Below are 17,494 nucleotides of genomic sequence, written 5' to 3'. Positions count from 1 at the left end.
GGCATGTAACTGCCGGAACTGCGTTCCTGTGCGTTCCCCCTCGAAATGAGCCCTGCATAAAATACCGATATAGGAAGAGCGAAACAAGGAAAGTAGGAGCTACAGAGAGAGCACTGTTATTTTTGTTCTGCCTCTCAGTTGTTTTTCCTAACCACCAGGCTGATGAAGAGCTCTGGAGAACTTAAAACCTTATGCTTAATTTCACACCATTTCAATTGTAACAATGAATATTTTATCATTCAGTCTTTGGATTTGTTATTGGAACTAAGGCTGCTACTTAAACTTGCACCCTGTGTCCAAGACCGCTATATTTTAGCTTCCAAGAATCTCAAATAAGCCATCTGATACCCCTCAGGGAAAAGTACTTTTTATAACCACACCAGAGAGTTTCTGCAAGAGAACTGGGGAAGAACCCAGGAGGGTACACGTCCCACGGCTAGGTTTCCTTCATCCCATGTGAACAGAGATGTTAATTGGGCCCTGATGAAAATTTCCCCAGCCACCAACATCGACTTTTTTTATTTTTCAAACACACTTTCCCAAGCCTCTTATCCACAGCAAAACAAAGCCCAAAGCATTGTCTTTTAGGAGGAAGGAATGTGCAAGTATCCAGGTGACATGGAACCCTTGGCCAGACAGAATGGAAAGACAGCTAGTATTTATTTATACTGAGTAACACACTCGGGGCTAAATACCACCACCCTGATCCAAAATTGGTAGGGAATTTCAATTTCTAGTTGGAATTAAGAGTTCCTGTGAGCTGGTGTAGGTGCAGGTCAAGATTAATTTCTAAAAAGTCTTGGAAGGGGACATTTGGGCACCTCGACCCTCCCTAATAATACATTATTTCCCCCTTCCACGGGGTGCTGGTAGTCAGTCAATCTTTATTACAGTCATAGACCACACAATAATAGCATACAACCCAGTCATGGTTGGTAGTGAGCACTCTGCACATGGTTGGAGGCACACCCAATCAAGATATCAAAACTGTTAAGTTTATTGTCCCACCACAGGTCATAACTCTACAGGGCTGCCAGCGCTGGGCCAAAGACCCCACTTGCTCTTGGCAAACAGAAATGAGACAAATACTCTTTTTGGTTTTTTTAGTAAATTTATTCACAAAAAAAATTTCATCCTCTTCATTTTCTCTCTCGTCAGCTATGTACAAAGCCATCTTTATGTACAAAGTCACAGAGTCGTTAAAATCAGTAGTGGTCAGTACCATCTGCAACTGGAGAGGGGGAGCGGGTATTATTTCCCCTTGGGATGAATGGTCGGGCCAGACATCCGTATTAACCCTCACCCGCTTTAAACGTAGCATGGGGGAATTGTAACCATGATCGATTTGCTTCCCCTCTCCTCCCTGGTCCTGTCTCAAAAATACAATAGGACGGGGGAAATATAAAGAGGGTATATATATGTGTGTAGGAGGGTTGGACAAACTGGGTCACTCTTAGAAACAAACCGCACACAGTGTTGTCTGTTGTTGTTGGGTTTTTTTTTCTTTTTTTTTTAAATAAAAAAAGACCCGAGCACCAGTCTCTGAGGTAAGAGGGCGGCAGGCCAAAGTGCTGGGTTCAATACTTTTACTGCTTCTTCCAGTGCACGTCGTCCAGTTCGTAGAAAAGAACGTAACCTTCGCTTGACGGGACTTGGTTCTCGCTGATGGGAGACACTCTGCCATGAAAAAAGAAAAGGGAAAGAAGGACCAATCAGAGTGACCTTGCACTGAGTCGGAGAGCCAGTTTAGTGGTTATGAGCAGCAGGACTCTAATCTGGAGGACTGGGTTTGATTCCCCACTCCTCCACTTGAAGCCAGCTGGGTGACCTTGGGTCAGTCACAGCTCTCTCAGAGCTCTCTCAGCCCCACTCACCTCACAGGGTGATTGTTGTGGGCAGGGGTCATTTCGTAGAAAAAGGAGCTGCAGGAACTCATTAGCATAACTCATTAGCATATGCCACACCCCTTGCCATCACTGGAAGTGTGTCATTAGCATAACTGATTTGCATATGCCACACCTCCTGACATCACCTATCCTAGCTGTTTTGGACCCAATCCTGGCCATTCAGGGCCGAAATTGGGCCCAAAATGGCAAAAAGGGGCTGAAAATGGCCAAAAAGAGGCCCCAAATGGTCAGAATTGGGCTGCTTCAGAGTGGGAGAGTGAGCCACCATCCGTCAGAGGCCTGATCCTGGCTGTTTTAGGCCCAATCCTGGACATTTTGGGCCAAATCCAGGTCAAAACAGGCCCAAAATGGCCAAAAATCAGGTGGGTGGGGCCACCTGACATATGACCTCTTTGGAGAACTACCAGAACTGCGTTCCTGCACGTTTCCCCTCAAAATGAGCCCTGGTTGTGGGAATAACAACAACATACTTTGTAAATCACTCTGGGTGGGCATTAAGTTGTCCTGAACAGCGGTATGTAAAGCAAATGTTGTTGTTATTATTATATTATTATTCAAGCGCAGTGCTGTTGCCTCTCCCTGGTAGCTTGGGCAGGGAATGGCCTTTCCCGTCACCTGTTTCATTCAATGGAGATGCCAGGCACTGAATCCAAGGCCTTCTACATACAAAGCGGATGCTCCGTGCATGAGTAGCACCTCTGCCACTGTTCCTGACCGCACACCTATGAAAAGCAACGACTGCTTCCAAGCAAGTAGATCTGCTTATCTGTGGTTTATTTCCACGCTTTGGTGATGGGCATTTTGCTTGTCCAGTTCCGCTGAGCTGTAGTTTCCCATTTTTATCATATATCTGTTTAATGATACTGGATGATTTTTTTTCTTTTATTTTATATGATAGTAACCTCAATGATTTCGGATTGTTACACCAGTAGTTTTGCTTAACATATTGGAGATTTTTCAAAATTTTGTTCGTTTCTAATAATTTACGCTGAATCAATAACTTTTTATATGTCTGTTTGCTACCAGTTTTTTTGTGCTTGAGTTCTAGTGCTTTGATGTTTTCTATTAATTCCTGTTTCATGACATTTCTCTTCTTATTTAGTTGTGATGATAAAGAAATGGTATGGCCCCTAGTAACTGCTTTAATTGTATCCCACACGATGCATGAATTAACATCATCTGTTGTGTTTTCTTTTATAGCCAGCTCAATGTTATTGCTAATTTCTTTGATAGCATTTTGGTTGTTAATGAGTAATTTATTGAATGACCAATGCCTTTGTTTCAATGTGTCTTGGGTGGCCATCAGTGTACAACTAGTCCAGGCATGGTCTGATATGGTGATATTACCTATTTCAGAGGAAAGTAGCCTATTTATTGCTGTATTGGAAATTAGAATGTAATCTATTCTAGTATAGATGTTATATTTAGATGAATAGTATGTGAAATCCTTTTCTATACCATGTAAATGTCTCCATACGTCTGTTAGAAAGTTATTGTCTAGAAGCTTTGCTAGCTTAGTATTTGAAGTTTCTTTTTTACATTTTTTGTTTTTAGGTTTGGATCTGTCTAATTTTGGGTTTACTATGTAGTTCAGGTCTCCTCCCAAGATCAGTTCACCTTCCTGAAAAGAAGTCAGTTTGTTTAAACTGTCTTCCAAGAACGCAATTTGATTTGAATTTGGGGCGTAAATTGAAGCTAGGGCGTAAGTTTCTGATCCTATTTTGCCCTTTACAAAAACGAATCTCCCTTTGGGATCACTTAATGTGCTTTGATGTTGAAAAGAAATGGTTCTAGAGATTAGGATAGCTACTCCCCTCGCCTTAGCAGTTCCGCTGAGGTCGGCACCTACCAGGTCTGAGGTTTGTTTTTGTTCCCCCGCCCCTCATTGCTGTCAGGCACATTAGACACGAATGTTTGTGAATGAAGAGCAGACCAAACCAGGGTTAAGACAGGAAAACAGAGACTCTGGAATGAAGTAAAACAGCCGGATCTGAATCCAGTGGCTCCTTAGAGACCAACAAGATTTTCAGTGTAAACTTGTGAGAGTCAGAGCTCTCTTTTTCAGAAACGAGTAGGAATGGAGATTCCCCAAGCCTTGATATCCCAGCCAAAGGTGGGTGTGGCTTTACATCCCATCTCTGGCTGCGATGCAAAGGCTCAGAGAGCTCCATTCCTACTGAAGAAGGGAGCTTTGACTCTTGAAAGCTTAGCTGGTTTCTAAGGAGCCACTGGGCTCAAATCTTGCTGTTTTAGTGCAGAGCAACACAGCTACCCGCCTCAGGGAAATCCTGTGGCTCAGTGGTCGGTTCAATCCCCGGCATCTCCAGTTAAAAGGATCAGATGGAGCGTGATGTGAAAGACCTTGACCTGAGGCCCTGGAGAGCTGCTGCCAATCTGAGTAGACAGCCCTGACCTTGATGGACCAAGGAGATGATTTAGTATAAGACGACTTCACCTGCGTGTCCAAGGAACAAATCAGTTACCACTGCACAGCCCCAGATTCCTGCTTAACACCTGCCTGACACATTCGAATACAAGGCTGACCTACTGCTGACTTGACTTCCATTTGCTGTAACTTGCAGCTGACTTTATGCCAGTGATGACAAGCAGGTGATGCCGAATCTAGAAAGCCAGAATTTAGGGCAAGAGTCAAAGGAAAGGCGGCAAGACTGTGCCCCAGGCAAACCGAGGGTGTTATGACCCGTCAAGAGACAGGCACGGCACATTAAAACAGTGCTTTTCAGGCTTTCTAGGGGAGGCAGTGAGTACACAGCTGGGAGCACGGGGGGGATGGCAAGCTCCCACCTGGACCTATCCATGGTCATTAGCAGATATGCATAGAGACCACAGGACATAGGATCATATGCACAGAGGCACAGGGCTCTCTGCACAGCAGGCCTGAAAAACAAAAAGGATTCCCGACTCAGCAAACAGAGGCCCACTCAGGGATGAAGCAAAATCAAAAAGAGTCCAGTAGCACCTTTAAGACTAACCAATTTTATTGTAGCATAAGCTTTCGAGAATCACGTTCTCGAAAGCTTATGCTACAATAAAATTGGTTAGTCTTAAAGGTGCTACTGGACTCTTTTTGATTTTGCTACTACAGACTAACACGGCTAACTCCTCTGGATCAGGGATGAAGGACACAGAGGCAGGAACACACAGGCTTGGAGTCTCTGGTACGTTCCTGCAGATGGAAGGATTCCTGCCCATCGAGCAAGATGCTGCAGCCCCATTGCCCCCTGAAAGGATGTAGCAAAGTCGCCATGGAGGGAGAGGGAAAAGCGGAAGAATCGTACTTGGTAGGCAGTAACCCTTCCACTCACAGATGCGTGCTGGTGGATCCAAGCCCACGGAACGTGGCTCATCTTGGATCAGACCAGCCGTCCATCTACTTGATCATCCTGGTGCACAGAGAAGTCAACCGGTCGCCCGGGAGGGCCAAACAAGCAGGGCGCCAAAGCCAACGCCTTCCCCTGATGCTACCTCCTACCACTGGTATTCAGAAGTTGACTGCCTTTGAATAGGGAGGTTTCCTTATGTCACCGCGGCGAACAGCCACGGATGGACCCTCCCCTCCATCAATAGGTCTGACCCCTTTTTAAAGCCATCAACGCTCGTGGCCGTCTCTGCATCCACTGAATTCCACAGTTTAAAGGGCTTGTCAAAATGCCACCAACTCAGTATGTGGGGAAACTGGTGCGATGTAGTGGTTGAGTGTGCCCGATTAGGGCTGGAGAGATCCAGGTTCGAGTCCCCATTTGCAATGAAAGCTCGCTAAGTGGCCTTGGGCCAGGCATTCGCTCAGCATAATCTGCCTCACAGGCCGAGATGTGTAGGGAGGGAGGGAGGATGGGACCTGAACTGCTTTGAGGAGGAAAGAGAATACAGACAATAAATGTAATTTTTTCCAGCTTCCCCAGGACAGGAAAGCCTTCAGCAGTCAAGTGATTTGGAGCCTTTTTTTAAAAAAAGAAAGGACATCAAGATGAACCAAGGCAAGCAGACCTAGTGGTTGCATGCCAAAGAGATGCTCTGGGCATACCAAGCCTGGGACAGCTGAAAGAGGCACAGCCGTGCTTGGAAAATTAGTCTTTTGCCCAGACCATGCCAAGATTTATGACCAGGATATATAATGCGTATTAGATTATGCATCATTGCTCGTTCGGGTTTTGCTGGTTATAGGGTGGGCCCCACAATATGCTTTCAAGGGAACTGAGGCCCACCCCCCTCAACCATGAGAAATCTTTTCCAGCCGCCCTTCTAGCTCCTGAGATTTCACTTTCAACCCAACCAAGGCTAGAAGCTTTTAAAGTATTTCAAGGTTTGTTTGTTTAATGACAGTGTAAATTTTTCTCAGCGCCACCTTCTGCCCTTCTCTCTAGACTCCTCCAGAGCCGTAGCTTCCACATTCCTTGCTTACCTGGAATCATTGTAAACCCGCCACCCGGACTGGTCTTTGCAGAAGGCTGTGTAATGGCCATAGTGTACACTGCCGGAGTGATTGCAGAGGGCGTAGAGGTTGTACACAGGGGTGCCTGCAACAGAGGGAAAGAAGGGGAATTAAAAAAAACAAAACACATGCCCAACTCGGACCACCCCTGCCTTGGCCACCCAAGGAAAGTGCAACTGCAGGGCTGGTTCACAGCCCCAAAGACTCAAGTACCTGATTGCTGCGGCCAGACAGGGGCAGGCAGAGACGGGCACGGTACAACGATCAGTGCCAGGATCACCGCCGATGGGGACGCATCCAAGGAGGGGCACAGAGGAAGTGTCTCTGATGCACCCATCCAGAAACCTCCATCCAAAGCAGGTTTGCATGGGGGGGGGCACGGAGAAGGGCACAGGGCAGCTAAACAGCTTTGGCTCAAGGACTTCACTTCTGCTGCCGCTCCTACCCGGTGTGGCACCCCAGATCCGGCACATGCACAACTCACCGGCCTTTTCACTGGCAAACTCCTTCAGGTTCAGCTGCTGGAGGGGGAAGTCCACATACACAGAACATTTCTTGATGGAGTAGCGGGTGGTGGAGAAACGGTTCAGATCTGGGGCAGCGGCAGTTAAAGAACTGTTCGACAGCGGTGGTGGAGGGGCTGCGGTGAGTGATGAGGGGGCACCTGCTGTATATTGGGCAGGCAAATATCCCTGTTCTGGAGCACACTAGCTCTTGTCCTTCAAAATAATATGAGATTGGAGAAGACAGATGGAAGAAAATGCACAGCACGGTCCTCAGCTGTCGAACAAGCCCCGGTTTAGGGGGGCTTTGCAAAATGCCTGACAGATGCAGCAACAGTGAACCAAGCGCTGGATCGGCAGTCAACGTCCCTTGCACCAAAGCTATTCTGACTGCTGTTATTTGTAAGCCCCTCTATATATCTATCCGTCGCCTTCAAGGATTTTTAAAAGTATTTCTTTTTTTGAAAAGTATAAGCTGTTTTGAGAACTGGAGGCTGGGAGAGACAGTTTCCTTGGATGGTGACACCAGCCAATCAGTGCCCTCTGTAGACAACGTACACTACAACCCTGCGGAACCGCTGTTTTCGGAAACAGACCCTGGAGAGGGAAGTTATGTTTGGACTGAAACAACAACAACACTCGATCTATATACCGTCCTTCAAGACAACTTAATGCCCACTCAGAGCGGTATACAAAGTATGTTATAATTATCCCCACAACAAAACACCCTGTGAGGTGGGTGGGGCTGAGAGAGCTCTGAGAGAGCTGTGACTGACCCAAGGTCACCCAGCTGGCTTCAAGCGGAGGAGTGGGGAATCAAACCCGGCTCTCCAGATTAGAGTCCTGCCGCTCTTAACCGCTACACCAAACTGGCTCTCAGTGAAGGTGCTTCCAAACTGGATCTGCTACTCTAAGAAAAGCTGTGTTTACTTTCACCCATAAACTCCTCCTTCTCCTCCCAAAAAAGGAGGCGTAGCAGAAAAAAGTTGTCGGTTGTGGCAGCAGGGGTCACGGCATCCACATTCACACTTGTTGGTGACCCACTGCTGGTCACCCGCCAGAAAGGGGAGCTTTAGCCAGAAGGTTCTTGGCTGGGTAACGTCAAGCAACCCTAGACCCGCAGAAGGTAACCCAGAAAGCTGCTGCATTCTGGGAAATGATTCTATCAATGGCCAACAACTCAAAATGCTTCATAGTTACCTTTGGAGCAGGAGACATTTCAGGGTGAAAAATAAATGTCAAATGTATCTTTCAACACATCTGAAAGGGTTGCTCTCGAAAGAGGATAAAGATACTCTTATCTTACAGGTGTGGGGCAGCCAGACCCGAGTAAGCCAAGTACTGGAAAAAGCCAAAAGGGTCATAGTTTGAATAGACATAGCTACTTCAAACAAGTTATTTAAGGGTTAAAGAACATCAGTGAGAAGGGGTTCAAGTATTGTTTGATTTCTAAGCAGATGTTTATTGGGGGAAACCCTTTTTAAAGACTATTTTTCTCTATTATTTTTAAACTTAAAAAACAACCCTGCAAGGTAGGCCAGTATTATAAAGTAGGTTTTTGCTGTTTTCAGATTGATGTCCAACACTCCCCCCATCAGAGTGTGCTCTTATGGCAACCATGTCAAACTTCTGGCTATCACCCTGACTTCAGAACCACCCCCACCCCCCGTTTCTTGCACCGAACAGAGCCAGCGAGGACGCACAGAAAGGATACGCAGCACAAGGATGCGGGGAAAACGCTGGATGGTCAGCTTCTTGGTGCTTCGGGTCCTTTGCCGGCATTTGTCACACACCTGCCCCAAGGAAAGAGAAGCGAATGTCAGCTCAGCATTCAGCAAAGCTTTTGCAGCAGTATTTCCCAAGCCCTTGCCCTACCCGCGAGCCCCGCACCACTTCCTCACACCACTTCTGGATGGTTTCTCCCTATCCCCCCCACCTCCACTCCTTTTACTAAAAGTCCTCATTATGCAGATACCGGCGTATCTGTGGGACCGCCTCTCCTCATATGAACCCCAGAGGGCTCTTCGCTCTAGTGATAAACATCTGCTAAGGGTCCCTGGCCCCAGGGAGGCCCGTCTGGCATTGACCAGGGTCAGGGCCTTCTCGGTCCTGGCCCCAGCCTGGTGGAATGCTCTGTCTAACGAGACCAGGGCCCAGCAGGATTTGTTATCCTTTCGCCGGGCCTGCAAGACGGAGCTGTTCTGCCAGGTATATGGGCAGTGCTAGGCGGAGCCCGCTGGCTGGTAGATTGCAGAATATGCCCTCCCTAATAGCAGTACCTCCATCTAGCAAACAGTTCCCAGTGTGATGCTCTAGAGATGGGTGAAGTTCGGTCAGCTGGTTGCTGTGCCATTATGATTATGTAGATATATGTATTTTTAACTGTGTGACTTTGACTGTTTTATGGTTTTAACTGGTATCAATTGTTTAATGTGTTTTAATTGTATATGGTTGTAATCTGCCCTGAGCCTGCTGGTGTGGGGAGGGCAGAATATAAATCGAATAAATAAATAAATAAATAAATAAATAAATAAATAAATAAATATGCAAAACTCATCTAAAATTCAGAAACTCAGCTGTCCACAATCAGAATGGTATTTTATTTATTTATTATATTAGATTTTTTTAGTCCGCCCTCCCCGCCAGGCGGGCTCAGGTACAAACTGAGCCAAACGCTGAGTAATTTTGCACAAATGGCCAGGGTCTGCGTGCCAGCAGCCGATCCGCTGCTTACTGCTACCAACTCTGGCCCATGCGGCAGAAGCCTTACCGGCGCATTTTCAGAATCTAACTCCTCCTCCTTGGTGAAGAGGCTGAAACAGTCGAGCAGGGAGACCTTCCCGCCAGTGAAGCCTTTCTGTGAAACCAGAGCAAGGACACGTGAGAGGGAGTCAAGAGCCCCGGGACAACGGCAGCAAGGCCCTGAACTCCAAAGCCCATCCCTCCCAGGCACCATTTCTAAGGAGAGAAATGGGAGGAGATGCTGCTTGGGCCCTAGCAGAGGAAGGAATGACATCACCCTACCGTCTGTCCACCATAGCTATCATCTCCTGCTATCCCACGAACCACCATGGTATTTTGGGCAAGTGTCACCGTTTGGTGGTAAGACACACACTTTGCAGGCAGAAAGGGCCAAGGCTTTGTCCCTGGAGCGCTGTGCTAAAAACAGCCTTGGCCAGAACTCTTAGCTGCCTGAAATCTTAGTAGGCCTCTTGGAACAGCACACAGCAGGCTAGCTGGACCAATGGCGTGATGTTTTTATAACATCAAGCCATCTTCTTCACACAATCCATACATTAACGTGGAACATACTGCCCCAAGATATAGTGACAATCGCTACCTCAGATGGATTTTAAAGGGCCTCAGACAAACGGCTCCATCCTTAGCTGTTACCCAAGAGGGCTAAACTGGACCTCCGTGTTCCGAGGCAGTCCGGGCAGATTGACCATTAAGGCCACAAGGAACCCCTCCCTGCCCACGACCTTGGAATGCTGCTGCCAGTATTTGTCAGAAGAACCGACAGCCTGATTGTGTATGAAGAAATCTGGTAAGCCGCCTCTCAACACCTGCCACGACGCCACTTGAACCTACCTTTGGGATGGGCAGGGAAAGGTCACAGAAGACTTCAAAGGTGGTGGACCGATAACCACAAGCTTGGCATTTGAGGCAGCTCTTCAGCTGGCCAACGAAGAGATCTGGCAGAGAGAGGGACGGGTCCTCATTAGTCTACAAGCACATCCTGATATGAGAGCTGGCACACTAACAACAATGCTAACACACTTCTGGGCGGGAGTGCTCTTTCCCCATCTTGCAGAACAAAGGAAAACTGGGGGAGAGACATGACAACCCGCCCGCACCTCCAGAGCAGGTTCCAAGTTTTGGGTAAAGTGTGCCACCCTCCCCTCCTCTGCCCAACACCAGGCCCTCTGCTTGTACTTCCCTTCCTGCTCACCCACCCACATACCCTTGGCCTCTGCCTCCCCCCACTCACAAGCCCTCACAGCTACCTGCAATGCCTGCTGCTCTTTCCCTGACAGCACGGGGCAGTGCTGCCTCTGTGGCCACCGGAAGTGCCGTCGCCACCACGCACTACCTGCATGCCCTTCCCTGGTGATGCGGGGCAGCATCCTTGTAGGGTTCCTTGTGAGTAGAGGAGCGGGAACATGGGTGGCAAGTAGGAATGTAGGGGGCACGTCAGTGGCTGTGGACTCTGCCGGAAGTTTTAGGCCCTGGCAGGAGCCCCACCTCAGGGTATACCGATGCTGGCCCTGAGCACCCCCTTGTGATGCACGGCAAAAAAACGGGTCTGGGATTCCTGCACTGCTTGAACATGTCACAAACTGTCTCAGCGATCATTTGATTGACTGGCGGGGTACAAATCCTTCAAACCAAGGAGAGAGAGCCGGAAGGCTGCCGGGGCTCGTCCGTACAGACTGCAAACGCTTTCACTGGAAGGCCGGCCAGCTCACCTACTATCTTGCTGTCTTCCCTCTCCAGGTAGCGCTTCCACATCTGGTTGGCTTGTTCGTCATCACTGGGGAAAGAAAAGACACTTCAGTGCCACTTCATAGGGGAACAGGCACGGTAGTGCTGGCACCAGGGGCAGAGAAGGTGGCGGTGGCAGTGATTGCTACTGGAAATCATATTACACAGCGCCAGCAGTGGACGTGGCACGAGCCACACAGAAAGGTTCCTGCCCCTCTAATCTGCAATGTGAGCCTGATCATGACAAAGCAGGGTAAGAATGCTGGACCAGGAAAGAGGACCCGAATTCTGGTCTGCACTCGGCCCCAAAACTCACTGGGCAGCTCCCAGATCATTTACCCTCTCTCGTCCTAAGCTACACCACGTATGCTGCCCAAGCTCCTTGAAGAATGGAAGTATTTTTAAAAAGAGCAACAAATCTATATATATAAAGACAAGTGTCCTGACTGAGTCATCAATGCCCAGCCCAAACCCCTGGACCTAGAAACATGAAATTTGGGGAGAACATTCCTTTCATGATGGAAACACTCACTAAGAAGGGATTTTAAGAAATTCACCCCCTAAGGGATAAAAAGGGGTCAAACGTGTTTTCCCAAAGGGATACAGCTTCCTTGTGTGGCTGGCAGGCCGCTGCCTGCTTGCGCCCCCACCCACTCTTCCCTGATTGAGCCAGCCTTTTAATGTCATTTGCACATGTGGACTTATCGGGGCTCACAACATTCCACACCTCATTCCTCCCCATGCCCCCCACACAGTTGGAACACAGAGGTCATTTGCATATGCAGCCTGATTGGTCCTCACGCCCACCTTCTAAACAGTCTGCAGTTGCTGTTGGGAGTCACTGAATGTGTCCAGTCTTCCTCTAAAAGTTACATACCCATAAATATTATAATATTATAAATATTGTAACTGTATTTAAAGTTAAATACTGTAGCAAAGCATGGGTATCAAGCTAGTAAGTAAATATGGGGCTATCAGTGAAGCTGATCTACCTACCTATCTTACATTGCTGCTGTCAAGGTTAAGATGAGAATGTTTGTGAGAGGTGATTTGAACAGTACAGTACAGTGTCATAATGGCCATGAGGTACTGTTTACTACATAGGCAAGAGACAATGTGGTGGAATGAGTAGAGTATCAGACAAAGACTGGGGAGACCCAGGTTCAACCCCCCTCCCTGCCCTGAAGCTCATCGGGTGACCCTGACCACTTATACACTTAGCTTAATCTACATTACAGGCCTGTGGTGAGGATAAAATGGGGTGGGAAGACCCACAAGTACCACCTTGAACTCTTTGAAGAAAGGGCAGGATAAAGTATAGAGTGATGCAATCAGTGGTGCATGCCAGAAGATGATCCGGGAAGATAAACCTCCCCTAAAGCTGCCATGAAAAAAAAACCGCTTTCTAGTTCATAGGCCCTGCTGTTTCTCAAGCAATGTACACACACAGGTGAACCAGCACAAAAGCAGAAAGAGGTCACAGGCGCATCACCAGGCAGCCCTACCCCGCATACCATTTATTGACCTGACTACACTGGAAGGCAGGAGTTGCCTCTGTCAGTCCAGGGAACACGAAAATCCAGAGCTTTGGAAGAGGCTGCTGGGCTAGCAAGGCCTTTCTCAAAAGAGCCAGAAGCAGCCACCTAACATAGTCACGGCAGAATTCAGAATCAAATTTAGAACTGAACGGCAGTTTTTTATCATGTGTATGTTGTAATCTGCCCTGAGCCCGCTGATGCAGGGAGGGCGGAATATAAACCGAATATAAATAAAATAAATAAATAAATAAAGACTTCCTGACCAGAAGCTGCCTCTCAGCCTCCTCTTGGGACAGCCCTTAGTTCAGTGACAGAGGCACCTGCTTTCAGTTCCTGGGTTCCCTGGACAAAAGGATTCTCAGCATGTTGTCTGAGTGCCAATCGACAAGACAGGGCCAGAGAGATCAAAAGTGCGAAGGCAGAAGAGCAGGTTCAAAGGCTGGGCGGGTTCCACGGCTCAGCAGTAAAACACACGTGTTGGTGCACCCAAGTTCCCAGGTTCAGTCCCAACTGGGGAAAGATCACTGCCCAGGGGGGGTCTGGAGAAATGCAGGTGTGCTGCACTGGCCTAGGTAAACTGATGACTCGTCGCTTCCAACACAGATCTGCAGAATGGGAATAATAACGCTGACCAACATTACCAAGGTTTTGTGGAGCCCACCACGTGGGGTCTACTCACCTCAGCGTGTCGGCATCCTCCAGCACCGAGGTCCGCTTGGTGTCAGAGAGGATGCTGGGAGTTCTGCGCCCCTTCCTATTGATTTCCACATGCAACCGATCCATGAGAAATTTCAAAAACTCCTGAGCATCTTGCTGGCTAGAGAAGTGGAAGGGGACACATTGCTTAAAAGTCATTGGGTGACACATACCGTTCAACTTTTATCCCTTCTAAGGAAAGGGTTCTCTAGGTGCAAAGCACCTAACAAATTTAAGGCTAAGGTCCCCCAGATCTTTTCCCACCAGTGCCTTCCCCCTAGCCCAAGGAGTTTCCCCCATCACAAAAAGCCTGCGTCAGGAAAAGACTCTCAGCAGGGGAAGAGACCCACAGAATCCAGCCCTCCTTGCCCCCCACCAAGGCTTCACAGTCAGGGACAGAAAAATCCAAAGGCAGACAAAAAATATTGTCAGTACAACTTCAGTCCTGTGAAGCCCACAGATTCTCTGTGGCCAATTGTGAGAAGTGCACACGGGGTTAGAAACAGCATTCATGCAGATCAAACTGTACACATTTCAACAGAAAAGGTTTGCAGAATGCACACCCGTAGCCAAAATGGGAAGCAATTTTCCAAAATGGACCTTGATCGATCTATTAAAAGGACGGGTGGGAAGGAGCCGGGCCCTCCTCCGCCATGCCTGAATGTGGCTCTAGCTGACATGCCCCCTTGTTCCTCTTTCCAACCATCATCGTTTTTTTTTTAGCAGCTGACACACCCTTCACCATGCCTGGCTCCAACCTGGATCTTTATCTTCCAACTGACCTAGACAAGCCCCTTAGAAGGAGGGCAAGAAACCATCAGCTGAGAATCCTACCCTAAGAAACAGCTGCACTGGATGATAAAATAGATTTTTATCGGGTTTTTGATTCCCAGGAACTGCTTCGACTGTCGATTTTTAGCCAGACAACAGGATAAAAAAGTAATAGATAAGTGACCAGTCTTTGCCTCGTGTCTGTTTTCAGATTCTCAGACAGGGACCCCGTCCCCTAGCACCCTGGACTCACAGTGACAATGACGGTTCAGCTGAAGGAAGCTCAAACATGCCCGGCACACCCCTCGACAACGGATCAGCAGCTCCTTGTTTTGATCTTTGCCGCTGATTTTTTCTAAAAAGAATCTGGTCCGGGGGCTTCTTTATGTGAAGGCGCAGCCACGTGGCTGAAGGAAGAACGAAGAGGCTAGAAAGAGAGCTTCCCTCACCTGTATCCTGTGAAGGACGGCACGTATTTCTGAAAGACAGCTTTGAAGCGGCCGGGGTTGGTGGCCTCCATGGAATCGGGGTGCCATAAGGCAGCAATGACATCTGCAAATGCTGGGGGGGATGAAGAGCCACCCCAAAAACAAGAACACCGTCTGGTTAGTGTTCCCTACTCTGCCTCATTTCTACAAACACTGACAATGGCAAAAACATTTTATTTGCTGTGCTATTAATTTGTTCCCACCTCATTAACGTGAGGCTGGTTGCTTACTGTTCCGCTTTAAAAATAAAAGAATTAGGAACCAAAGTTGGGTGTTGTATGTATGGCCTTGCCCAAGTCACAAGACAGTGGCAGAGGCGAACTCAGCTCTAAGGCCAAGACCACCAGCGGCTGTAGTGAACTAAGAGGCAGGAAAAGGGCTGGTAGGTGTGAAGATTCAGAGGAAATGGCAATAGCAGAGAACGGCATCCAGCCAAGGATCCTTTCCCTCTGTAGCTGTGCAGGCAGAGCATAAAAATATGACTGCCCCTGCATTAAGAGTTTTCCCTTATGGCGAACCCTCTGGCAGCGATTGGCTGAGGAGACCTAATGTCACTGGGAGGCGTGACGGTCTCTAGCTGCCGTTGGATGATCCCAAAGAAGGATGGGACAGGCAGAAGGGTTAAGGAAGTATTAATGAAGAAAGCTCCTTGAGTTGGAGGATCGGGAGAAAGTGTGTTCTAGAATAATTAGAAGGGAAACTGGATGAAAATAGAAGTACACCTGAATAGGAGCTGCGAAAGCACCGGAGGCTTAAAAAATTGCAGGTGACATTTCCGGCTGCATGCCATAGGAAATAATTCTACAGGGACAACTAACAGGCAACAGGTCAGCCCTGGTCCTACAGTTGCCAGCAGGCCAGGGAGGGGCTTACCAGATGAGGCTCCACTCAACCCGAGAGACTGGCCCCTGAATTCTCCCCAAAGGAAAAAAGGCACCAACTTGGCTTTTTTCTTTGCAGAGAACCCTGCTCTCTCCCTCCAGTGACCTGGTCAGTGGGCATAAAAGCGCCAGATGGCTGCCAACTGCTTGGGCACCTCACTTCAGATTGCAAAGAGGCAAAATCAGAAAAGACTGAGTTTTAATGGAGTCTCTGCCACGAACTTGCTTGACGGCCTTAGGCAAGTCCTTGAGCTGCTCTCAGGTCCAGGCCTTCACTGGCAAAACAAAGATGACACTGGCCTTCTTACAGGGTTGTTGTTCACCAGCACTATATAAAGACTACAGTTATGCAACCTGTATTACATCTGTGCTGTTCTGCACGGGCTTATGATGCTCCCTCGCCATTCCTCTGCCGCCTTCCTCATGGCAAATTGCTAGCTATGAGCCAGGCCTCTGTTGCACGACTGGAGAGCACAGGCTATGAAAAGCCCCAGAGGGGAGCCAGGGACAAGATGGTGGTAGAACTGGGCCCCTGCAAGGCCAAGCCAAGCACTTATATAACAGCAGTGGCCAAAGACATATTTAGATCCCTAACTCACGGCAGGAATCTCACTGGCTCAGGTGAGATCAGGGAGCGATCTTGTTACATAACCTCCGCTGCAGTAGCTGGAAGGTGCTTGTCTCTTGCTTCGAGGCTGCTTGCTTTACCTTCAGTCAGTTCCTGCTGGGCTCGCAGAGCGCTGGGCTGCTCCTGCCGGAATTCCCGACGCAAACAGTAATCCCGCAGGGGCTTGGTGCTGCTCAGGCACTGGAGCACAGCGTTCATGAAGCACTGGGGAGGGGGGGGGGAAGAAAGCAAAAAGGCACATCGGGGTATGATTGCAGCCACCGCTAATCTGTACCAGCTGGCTCCCCATCCTGGACTTCCATCCTTTCCCTTTCCATCCTTTCCTGGCCAGCTGCTTCCTTGGTTAGATAGGGAGAAAGGAAGCAATGGTGTCCTGGCCTAGTAACCACTACACTTGTTCCCAAATGCCCCCAACTGTTAGGAAAACAAGTCTTGCTGTGTAAGGGAAAGGCCTCTGGCTCAGAGGCAGAGCACCTGCTCTGCAGACAGAAGGTTCCCGGTTCAATCCCCAGCACAGCCAGGTCAAGAAGGTTGGGCAAGACTTCCCCCCCTCCCTGCTTGAGACGCTGGAGAGCTTCTGCCAATGCTGAGCTTAAAACATTGAGGAAATGCCGAGCTTAAAACACTGTGACTGAATACAGCAGTTCAGCAAGCTGACCTTGACAGTACATCTTCTATCCTACCCTCACAACAACCCTGTGAGGGAGGGTAAACCAAGAGAAAGTGTGATTGGCCCACGGTCACACCAACTGCTTGAACTCAGGTGTCTCTGGTCCTCATTCAATATGCTCTCCACCACATACCACATTGCCTCTCATTGATGTGAGAGCTCAAACCAGCTGGATTTTTTAAAAAAAATGCAAGCATTCAAACCCCACAGGGTTCTTTGCCAAGCAGGAGGGTTCACAACAGAAACGTGCAAGTCGCTTTATCCCTTTATAGTGAGTTAAGCCTGTTTCCCCAAAGGTAGCTTGTGGAGCTAAACGGCCATTTGGCCTCATCTAACCAGCAAGATCAAGAGTGAGGGATTGTTACTCTGCAGCAGAGCACGTGCCCTGCACACACGAGGTTCCAGGGACAATCCCAGCATCTATGGCCATGTGCACCTGGGAAAGAGCCTTGCCTTTGGCCTTGGAGAGCCCTG

The 17,494-nt window shown here is 48.4% G+C and overlaps 1 protein-coding gene across 1 annotated transcript in view; it reads right to left on the bottom strand.

Moving 5' to 3' along the window:
• Positions 1-1,128: 1,128 nt before the first annotated feature.
• USP21 (ubiquitin specific peptidase 21) overlaps positions 1,129-17,494 on the bottom strand; it is a 30,912-nt gene continuing 14,546 nt past the window's right edge. The window contains exons 5-14 of the mRNA XM_054973658.1: positions 16,431-16,554; positions 14,803-14,914; positions 13,566-13,703; positions 11,333-11,397; positions 10,455-10,558; positions 9,634-9,720; positions 8,578-8,656; positions 6,845-6,952; positions 6,331-6,445; positions 1,129-1,677 (exon numbers count right to left, since the gene is read on the bottom strand). Coding sequence (XP_054829633.1) covers positions 1,587-1,677; positions 6,331-6,445; positions 6,845-6,952; positions 8,578-8,656; positions 9,634-9,720; positions 10,455-10,558; positions 11,333-11,397; positions 13,566-13,703; positions 14,803-14,914; positions 16,431-16,554 — 1,023 coding nt within the window. The 3' untranslated portion in view covers positions 1,129-1,586. The remainder of the gene's footprint in view (positions 1,678-6,330; positions 6,446-6,844; positions 6,953-8,577; positions 8,657-9,633; positions 9,721-10,454; positions 10,559-11,332; positions 11,398-13,565; positions 13,704-14,802; positions 14,915-16,430; positions 16,555-17,494) is intronic.

This window comes from Eublepharis macularius, chromosome 1, assembly GCF_028583425.1.
Source record: "Eublepharis macularius isolate TG4126 chromosome 1, MPM_Emac_v1.0, whole genome shotgun sequence".
Lineage (NCBI taxonomy): Eukaryota > Metazoa > Chordata > Lepidosauria > Squamata > Eublepharidae > Eublepharis > Eublepharis macularius.
Note: the sequence above shows the minus strand (reverse complement) of the source record. Positions and strands in the feature narration are given on the sequence as shown.